The following is a 10,000-nucleotide window of genomic DNA, read 5'->3' as shown; positions in this document are numbered from 1 at the left end:
AATTTAACTCCACTTAAGAGTAATTTTTACTCAGTACTAGTTAATATTCAAAGGCAATGACTTTGCTAGAGTAAATTTTACTCTCCCTACAGAGTAATATAATATGCTGGAGTTAATTTTACTCCTATTTATCGGGATACTAAGTAAAGTCTACCCCACTTACTAATTCTACTTTCTGAGAAAAAAAGTAGAAGAGGATTTTACTCCTATGTATGTATTTTTGTAGGGTAAATTTAAGTTTAGCCAGTAAGATGTGGAATCCACCGATTAATTCTTTGTTTTCAAGGAGTTGGAGTAAAAAAGTGGAGTAAAACTAAACGCAGTAAAATGTACGCCTCTTATTTAGTACTCCACTAATTAACAACAGCTGGATTCGCTCAAAAACTATGTCCCCATTAACCCTTTAACTCCCAATAGTGCCACTTATAGATTTTACTCTGTCTAACGCCAGACGATTTTACTCGTCAATGGGGAACCCCACGGGGCTGAAAGGGTTAACAACAGCTGGAGTCACTCAAAAACTATGTCCCCATTAACCCTTTAACTCCCAATAGTGCCACTTATAGATTTTACTCTGTCTAACGCCAGACGATTTTACTCGTCAATGGGGAACCCCACGGGGCTGAAACGGTTAACAACAGCTGGATTCACTCAAAAACTATGTCCCCATTAACCCTTTAACTCCCAATAGTGCCACTTATAGATTTTACTCTGTCTAACGCAAGACGATTTTACTCGTCAATGGGGAACCCCACGGGGCTGAAAGGGTTAAGAGTAGAGTATACTCCCCTCCAAGTCAACAGTTTTACAGGATTAATAGCCTGCGTAGCATGGCGGTTTTTTGTCGAGCCGGGTGCACGAGCGGCGAAGCCGCGAATGCCCCAATCTCCTCGCGGTTTTTCTGCCCTCGCCCGCCTGTATTACTTAGCAACCAAAACCGCCATGCTACGCAGGCTACAGGATTAAAATCCTGTTAATAAAGGCCGGTATCTCTCCACATTTTAGTGAGGGTTAATACGATGAGCCGCTCTGAATCTTGCTGGTTTTTTCGTTTTTAATTGGACGACGCGGTAATTAAAGTCGTTATCCTCCGCGATCTTGGATAACACAGTAGAGAACAGACTGGAAACTAGTGAGCCGTTTTGGTCAGCAGTCACCGGTGCAGCTCTTTACTGATTTCGGCGGGTCTTTCGGCGGTTTTACTCAAGTTTGAATCAACGATCACAATTTGTGCTGACGAGTTTTTCGTTTGTTTACTCTTTAAATGCTGATCCAAACCAAGGAAATGCTTACAACAACTCAAGCAAAAAGGTAAGCGTTAACTGAACCATGAACAGATAATAGCTGCGGTTACACTAGCCATTTTGCCCTTGGATAACTGGCTTTTTCCCACGGGGAAGCATTTTCTTATGTGTAACCGATCTGCCCAAAGGGAAATAGCCTCCGGGAAATTTCCGTGGATACGTCAAAGAGAACAAAGGAATTGCCCATGACACTTCCAGATGTAAGTCTTATGGTTAACAAGACCCCAGAGCGGCTCAACCAATCACAAGACTGCCGAACGCAAGAAACCACGTGCTGTGATGAACTGTGTAAACAACATGGCTGGCTTTCGGGCAATGATGTGAGTATTGTTCACGTTTCTATTTGTATCGTAGATTATACTTTAATTTGATGGCATTTCCTGTTTCTACAGTAATGATATCGAACAGGATCCAGCTAGTGCTGTTCAGTGTAGAAATGGATATCTGTTTGAGCAGCGTATGACGCAGCGAAGTGTTGAGCAAGCTGGCCCTTCCTACCTTGTGCAAGAACCGCCAAATGTAAATCAGTATCAGCAGTTTCCTTGTTTTCCCGTTGGAGGCCATTTCCAGTTTCTTCCATCTGGTCGTCCTTGTAGCCCAGCCGAAAGCACCAGCAGTTGCGGGTCTTTACCAAGTGAATCCACTGAAGCGAAAAGCAAGCGTTGTAGCTGGTCAAATCCAGAGGTGAAATGCCTGATATCAGCTTACAAACAACATCACAACTTGCTAAAAGCAACGAGAAGCGCTCACGGCAAGAAAAGTGTATGGGAGAGTATCATGGATGAATTTATTCAATTGTGCAGGGAAGCTGGAATCGACACATCGAAAACTTTAGTGCAGATTAAAGAAAAATGGAGAGGCGTATTCGATAAATACAAAAGTGTTAGTGACAACAACAACAAGACCGGACGAGACCGCAAGACCTGCGAATTTTACGATGACATCGATGAATTCATGGCCAGCTCAGACAAAGTCAACCCCAAATTTGTGAAGGAAACCAACGTGGCTTCACATAAGAGAAAAGGCAGTGAAGAAGTGAGTGCGGGCGAGGAAAGTGATTGCGTAGCAACAACTGCTGATCCTATTACCGATACGGAACCAGAAGAAGACGACAACACCAAAATCAAACAACCAAATCAAAAGAAAAATCCGTCAGGTCTTCAACGAAAAAAGCGAAAGACGACAAGTATTGATTCCACGGACACAGAAAATGCCATACTCCACATGTTTGAGGCCCAGCAAGAGGCATTTCAAAGATCGGAAGAGAAAGACGAACGAATGCTGCAGGCCATGATGAAGTCTCAAGAAGATGCTCAGAGGAGACACCAGGAATTTACTGTCGCTGTTTTAGCGAAATTAGGGGACATTTTCGCTTCCAAAAAGTAAATTTTACTTGTTAACTACGCGTTTCAGAAAATAGGGAAGTATTTGAATGGTTTGTCAGCATTTGTTGATATTTGAATTTGAACGACTTTTATGCAAATTTTCTTGTTACTGCGTTACAGTGACACGGAATCGGTGTTTTGTTGAAATCACATTTGTTAGTTTATCAAGTTGATTTCTCGCTGCTAACTGAGAGCTTTCGTGATTAACTTTCAACAAAGTTTATTTGAACTCATGTTTCGAATCACATATTAAAGAATTAGGCCTGTTTCAAAGGTCCTATTAAGCCGGTTTCGATTGTAGTGCGTTTCAGACGTCTAATTTTGTTAAAAACAAATTAGGGGGTTTGTATGTACGAAATAATTCAAATTGGTGTTTTGCAACGGTGTTCCAAACAGTTATAATTTATGAATTGAGATCGGCATGGCACCAACACTACGTTTGAAACGGAGCTTATTAAATAATTAACATGAAATTGAACGACTCCGTTTTGCAAATTTCAAATATTTTCTTATTCCGCGAAAGTGCGCGCGAAACACCCCAAAGAGAGTCTGCCGCGAAGGAATATACAGCTCTTTTAGGACGGGGTGCGATTTCTGTTGATCTAAAAGTTGTTTGACAGTCCATGTTTTTTTCCAGAGATAAAAGTTAACTTTAACCATGATTTACAGGTATTGCATTCTTTTTCATGTAATGTGGTATCTGACTTTTTAACACGGTTTAAAGCCTGGCAAAAATACACAACTTCACTGGCTTGCGACGTGTTCAATAACAGCTTGTAGCACACCTCTAGCAGCTTGTGTGGGTGCACCAACATCACTGTGATTTTCATCCTCATCACTATCATCGTGGCCTCCATCAAATTCCTCATTTCTCATGATGCAGATGTTGTGTAAAACACAACATGCAACGATTGTGTCCGGAATTCTCTTGTGGTCCTCGTCTAGGCGTTTCAGTAAAACTCTCCATCTCCCTTTAATCAGGCCAAATACATGTTCAGAATTATTCGTGCTTTAGAAAGTTCCTTATTGAACTTTTTCTGATCTTCAGTAAGGGCACCATTATCTTTAAGTACTGGTAGAAGCCAGGTCTTTAGGGGGTAGGCAGAGTCTCCAACCACAAGGGGGCGAATTACGGTACCTCCTAAATCAAGGGTAGGCTCCATGAGAATGTCTTCATCTTCTGCTGCCCAGTAAAAGTCAGTTAAGCGCAACATTCGGGCATCATGCAGGCTCCCAGGAAATCCTGCTGCAACGGAAAAAAAATAGTCCTGTATAATCCACTACCCCTTGAACAAGGCAGCTATAGAAATGTTTGCGGTTGAAATAATCTTCGTGATTGATTAGTGGTGCTTTGATTGGTATGTGACTTCCGTCAATCGCCGCAACTACATTTGGAACCTTGCTCTTCATGAAAAATCCTTGGACTTTTTTTTATGACATCTGCTCTTGCAGAAGGGAACGTTATGATTTCGTTTTGAAAGTTGCAGAGTTCTTGCACAAATTCGTGGCAGCAGCTAATTACCGTAGGTTTCGCTAGTCCCATCATTAATCCACAGGATCGGTAGCACTCGCCGGTTGCTAAACGCCATAAACTAGCAGCCACTCGCTTGTCCACTGGAATAGCCTCGCGCATCCTAGTGTTTTGACGTTCCATGTTTGGCCCTACAAGCTGGCAGATAAATTCAAAAGTTCCTCGAGACACTCTAAAGTTCTCTTTCCACCAGTGGTCAATCACTCTGTCGTTTAAAAGTCCTTGAAACTAGTTGTGCGGACGTGGAAATACCTAAGCACGCCTCTTCTTGCGAGCGGCAAGTCGACGTCTAAAATATAAATGGGAAAGTTGCAAGGACTGGAGAAAGCGTGACTGAAGTCGACGTCTTCGTTGCCTTCTTAAAATAAAACGCTGAATCGCTGAACTCAATTTAGGTGGACGATTTAAGAGAAGCGCCGTGACAATTACCGAAATTAAGCCAAAGAAAAGTTCGTCGTTCAGATCTTCCATGTTTACATGCAGGTAAGTTCCCCGCCAAATCAGGTTAACGCTTACCTTCCCCTTGGATAATTTACAAGCGTGTAACCGCAAACGGGAAGTCGATCATAACCCAGGGTAAACCCAACCCAAGCCGTAACCCGAAGGTTGCCCATGGGCAAGTGGTCTAGTGTAACCGCACCTAATATTTGATGCCTTAGGCCCGATTCAGACACTGCGTACTTCTTCGACCGACACAAATTAACAAAAGTACGCCTGTTGATTCAGAAGTCGAACTTAACTGGCCCCTCCACAGCAGTTCCAAAGCCATTACCAAGAAAACCAATTGATTTTGTCAGCGATTTTCATGTAGAAGGCAAAACATGGTTTATGCATGATCATGAAGTTCGGCACATGAGACGTTCGAAGTCTGAAATCAAAGCCGATCCACGGCCATGCTAAAGCCGAATTCCCGTCTAGGCCAGTTGAAAAGAACGCCTGAGCCATTCCAAATTAAAATAGCCGCTCTTAATTGATTCAAACGTCGAACTTCTCATGTATTAAGTTCGGCTCATGAAAAGTATGGCGTCTGAATCGGGCCTTATGACAATTTAATGTAAGCTTATGTAGAATTCAAACCTTTTACATGCACCTCTAAGTCCCAAATTTGTCAGGCAAGGATATTTAATTTGGCTTAAGTGCTTTAACAAATTGGTATGTATTTCACAAGAGAAATGAAGCTTTACACGCGATCCAGGCACGCAATCGGAACGTTACAATTTCAATTTTAAACCGTATAACGAATCCCATTGGACAATAACGAGAACTGTGTGGCTCTTTTTACTAAACCACGAAATTTCCATTTGCAGTTTGCGTCAATCATTTGATAAGGTGGATTTCAAAATGACATGTTCCTGTCTTAACGGGATACATCTATAGAATTTGACGAAATTTCGTTTTTCGCTCCTAAAAAAAACGCAGAGAGGATCATCTCTTCCAAAGTATGCCGATTGTGCGTCACCGAGCTGATATCAGACAAGATGAATCAAATTTTAAAATAGCGAGTGTGGAGGAGTTGTAAGAAGCGAACGATTGTCATGACAAAAGACTTAATGAAACATTTTTTCTTCATGGCTTTTTTCAATGCATCATGCATAGAAACACAGGAGTATTCGACTCATAATGTGGCAGCTCTTGGGAGAGGCCTTCCAAGGGGGTTCTGATGTCGCTTTGTCGGCTCATTTTCCAGCTCACCTGTCCCCTACTTGGCAAAAGATAAATGTCGCTGTCGTTTTTTCGCCGCAATACAATTGTCGCTGTCACTTTTTCGCTAGAATACAAATGTTCCCTAAACGTGCTTAATTTTTGCGTCCTGTAATTTGGTGACAAGTGAAATTGGGGAATATCTATAAAGGTTCGGGGAACTATTTCATTTTCGACAAACGCGCGTGAAATTATTCCGTAATTTCACGAGTAGACCATTTGATTAGCTATTAAAACTCATCATTTTAAAGCTAAGAAAATAAGCTTTTCAAAAGCATATAACTTATTTACAGAGAACTGAAACATTTTATAAAAACGAAAGTTGAAAGAAAAAAAAAATAAGAAAAATAACACTAAAATAAGTTTTCCAGGCAAAATTTGGTCATTTTAACGTTGAATACGAATTTTTGGATGCCAAAGTAAAATTTTCTTCAATTTATCTGCTTTCTTGAACACAAATTGATCTAAATTCGACGGAAATTAAAACTGCTGAAGCACGAATATTTTTGGATTTTTAGGGGTAATCGGATTAGCGATCAATGCGTAAGATGATAATGCGATAAAAGTGTCTTTTGCGACCCGTTGCTAACGGCAATGAGACAGATCGCATTACGAATAATTAACCTCTGTTTGCCAAAAAACACCCGAATAACCGATTTTTCGACGGAAATTTCATCCCAGAGGATAAAACGATTCACTGGACAGGTAATCAAGGTAAATATATTCGAGCGAAAGCGAAAACAAGCGAATATTTTGAGGGAAAACACAATTCTGTGAGATCAAATGTGGTGAAGACACGCAATTGTATAGCTTTGAAAATGATCTTACCTTTTCAGCAATTTTAACGCTTGAAATTCCATCCTATGAACCACAATCCTTTTCTTTATCCTTTCCGAAGAACTTTAGCGTAATGTTTTAGCCGAAAAACTTTAGTAAAGCCGCTTCGTGATCGGTTGAAAATTCCGCCTTCGCAGGGCTAAAATTGCCTGAGGTAGAATACCGGTCATGTAGGCGTCCTGAAAGCTAGGAAGCCGAGATTTGCAGGGAAGCTGGGACTATATCTCCCCAGTAAACACGCCAAATTTCACAGCGATCGATGAAAACGGCGGAATCCTACGAAACCTACAAGAATGATTCATGAGTGTGCGATTTACAGAGGGGTCTAGGAAAAAGAGTATGATGGGTGACAACTTACGTCCATAAGACGCCATTTTGCCGCTGTAGGAAAAGTTGTAATTTCACATGTGAAATTATAAATTAACGCTGAAATTTTGCGCCAAAAATAAGGAGTAATTTGACACCCATGTTATTTTTAAAAAGAGTAAGCGCCCGTAAAAAACTTCCTCGTTTTAAATAGAATATCCCACGCAGGCTCTCTTAGGGAATCATTACGCGTTCCTCCCCCACGAGCGTGTAGATCTCTCCTGGGGGCGTCTGCTGAAATAAGCCACACATTCCTTCACGCTTTGTTAAGTAACTGTCATCTGAAAATCACGTGCGGGTTACTTAGGAACTAATCAGCGCTGTGTAGATCTCTCCTGGGAGCGTCTGCTGAAACGAGTCACACATTCCTTCACGCTTTGTTAAGTAACTGTCACCTGAAAATCACGTGCGGGCTACTTAGGAACTAATCAGCGCTGTGTAGATCTCTCCTGGGAGCGTCAATACGTCAACTCCTTCTGAAAGCGACGACGCCTTTTCAAAATATTCCACAGAAACATTAATTTTGTTTCCTCGGTGGGTTATGCATTTGCACTCTCGCGAGTCAAAATGTGAGTGCTTAGTAAGGGTATGGTGTCATTTCATCTACTAGTAAAATTGAAGGCACCGTGGAAATATATAAATACGAATACAAATATTAAAGTACTGCGAGTGTATTTGAACTGCACGAGAACCATCACCTTCAAGCGCAATGAACACCAGTAGGAAAGTAGCGAAAAGAAAGCTTGAAAAAAAAAAAAACATCCATTGCGTTTAAGCTTATAATTTTCAGGCTGTTTTTGGCGATGATCGTCTCTAACACTTGATTTAATGTTTTTGTGTTGCGAACCGATCGTTCGCACTCAGTGTTTCTTCGATTTGAAAAATAAAGCAAACCTTAAATCAGTTGAACCGAACGACTATAAGAAATGAGGTTATTCAAATGTAAATATGACATCAATCCCAAGCGAACGCCACAAATAGGTTTGAATCACACGGGAGCAAAATGTTTCAACCATATGAATTTTACCGAACTCATTCTGTGAAAGGCCGCAAACATCTAAGCCAAAGCATGAAATTTATACGCTCCAGTTTCTCTTTGATAAGAATTTAACTCAGCCCAATACACTAAGCCTATCTTCTTGCAGTTTACTCACGGTCTCAAGTTAACTTCCAGAATCTGGAAGTCCGTTGTGATTGGTCTACGTAAATTCCGGCTCGTGGGGGAGCATTTCCGTTCCCAGAGCTGCGATCCTTTTGGCCAGTGCCGCGGATCGAGAGCTCTTGCAAGCTCTGGCCCGGCTGCGATTCACGAACTTCCGGTCGTTCTGCGCAGTCTCGACTTTTTTCACGTTCCCAGAGTCATCGTTCCTTTGACCAGCGGACGGGAAAGAGAGACTCTCGTTGAATCCAAAAAAGGCCATACTTGATTGGCTGTTGAAAAACGGTTTCATTTCCTGCCATTTTCAGTCTAAACTCAAAAATCGTGCTTTCTTGTGGATTTTCATCTACACGAGATTGAAGAGGATCTAGAAATAAATCATTTTACAACTTACCAGTTCCGTAACGTTTTTGTTTTTGAAAAAACAGCAATTTTCACTTGCGTGACACCAGATGCTGAAATCTGTTTTGATTGATAAAATCATAGTTAGTAGAGGGGAATGGTTATGAAGGCCGGCAAACTTCAAAGGGAGAACTCTTTGTTAAGGTTTTTGGTATGTCACGTGATTTTGATGGTGCACACATAGATTTCAAGATGGCGGCTAGTATGTGAGCTTGTTCGAATGATCGTGGTTTTTCAAAGTTTATAGAGAAAGTGATGTTTTTTTGAGTACGTTTTAGTGATAAATGTAATCTTCGGCATGCCTGGCGTTAACTGCGCCGTGATTGGATGTGGTTCCTGTCGTAGAACTAAAGGAATCGGGATTTTTAAGTTGCCCTCGGCGAAGGATGATAAACACAAGAGATGGCGTGATGAGTGGCTTGGAGAACTCAAGAAAACGAGGGAAGTGGACAAAGATTTTCGACGACAAATCAATGAAGACAAAGTCTATACTTGCGAAAAGCATTTTAAGGATGAAGGAATTGAAATATGTAAGTATTTCTTGATAAATCGTGCGTGTAGTAGCGTGACTATAAACATTGCATTCGAAGCGCGTCCTAGCGCACCTTGTTGTACTATACGTTGTTGATAAAACGTCTACGGCTGTGTATTTTTAATTTAATAAATAATTGTATCCTTTTTATTGTTTTTGCAGTCCATTCCAAAAAAATGATCAAGAAAAGACTGGTTTTTGGAGCTATACCGACGCTTAAAATGCCAAAGAAGAGTCACGAAATCGAACCAATTTCAAGCAGACGTCCACTACCAGATCGCCCACTACAAGTTACTCCTTCATCAAACTCATGTTACAAATCGTTGGAAGAACTAAGCAACAGAGCACGGGGACTGAAATGTCTTGCTGACTGGGTTTCGAAGTTTAGTGTTGCCAAAGCTGTCTTCAAAAAGATGGTAGAGCCGTATATGCTGCCTCATCTTGAAGTTATCGTAGATGACAGTCTGGCGTTTAGTGTTAAAGTGTATGGATGCTGTTTAGTTGATGATCATCCTTTTTACCTGAAATATCGAAGATCAATGCAGAATGTAACATTATCAAAGCTGATAAAAGAGCTTGAAGGTCTCAAGTTATGTACTGGAATACAGGCATGTGAAATCACTGGCAAAATGTTTCACCATGTAGTTCCCTTAAATATTTCTGACTCTGACTCAGAAGACGACGAGCAACAACAACAGGAACAGTTTCCCAATAAGGGATTCTGGCGATACAAGGGTTGCCTTCTTCTCCAGGAAGAAGATATCTGTGTGCTGTGTGACGAAT

The 10,000-nt window shown here is 41.1% G+C and overlaps 3 protein-coding genes across 4 annotated transcripts in view; 2 read left to right on the top strand and 1 right to left on the bottom strand.

Annotated features, from left to right (window-relative positions):
• LOC138057094 (gamma-aminobutyric acid receptor subunit alpha-1-like) overlaps positions 1 to 6,939 on the bottom strand; it is a 27,205-nt gene extending 20,266 nt beyond the window's left edge. Inside the window, exon 1 of one of the 2 annotated variants that reach the window (XM_068903118.1) lies at positions 6,750 to 6,939. In XM_068903118.1, the coding sequence (XP_068759219.1) occupies positions 6,750 to 6,781 (32 nt within the window). In that variant the 5' untranslated portion in view covers positions 6,782 to 6,939. The remainder of the gene's footprint in view (positions 1 to 6,749) is intronic. The other variant, XM_068903119.1, reaches the window with a different exon arrangement.
• Positions 1,461 to 3,162, top strand: LOC138057095 (uncharacterized). Its single transcript, XM_068903120.1, has 2 exons — positions 1,461 to 1,624; positions 1,697 to 3,162. Exons 1-2 carry the CDS (start codon positions 1,584 to 1,586, stop codon positions 2,688 to 2,690), a joined length of 1,035 nt encoding a protein of 344 aa, XP_068759221.1. The 5' UTR covers positions 1,461 to 1,583; the 3' UTR covers positions 2,691 to 3,162.
• A 1,829-nt stretch (positions 6,940 to 8,768) lies between the features above and the next one.
• LOC138057915 (uncharacterized) overlaps positions 8,769 to 10,000 on the top strand; it is a 2,132-nt gene continuing 900 nt past the window's right edge. Inside the window, exons 1-2 of the mRNA XM_068903821.1 lie at positions 8,769 to 9,215; positions 9,380 to 10,000. The exon at positions 9,380 to 10,000 is cut by the window's right edge and continues 900 nt beyond it. Coding sequence (XP_068759922.1) covers positions 8,984 to 9,215; positions 9,380 to 10,000 — 853 coding nt within the window. The 5' untranslated portion in view covers positions 8,769 to 8,983. The remainder of the gene's footprint in view (positions 9,216 to 9,379) is intronic.

Source organism: Montipora capricornis, chromosome 7 (assembly GCF_036669925.1).
Source record: "Montipora capricornis isolate CH-2021 chromosome 7, ASM3666992v2, whole genome shotgun sequence".
Lineage (NCBI taxonomy): Eukaryota > Metazoa > Cnidaria > Anthozoa > Scleractinia > Acroporidae > Montipora > Montipora capricornis.
Note: the sequence above shows the minus strand (reverse complement) of the source record. Positions and strands in the feature narration are given on the sequence as shown.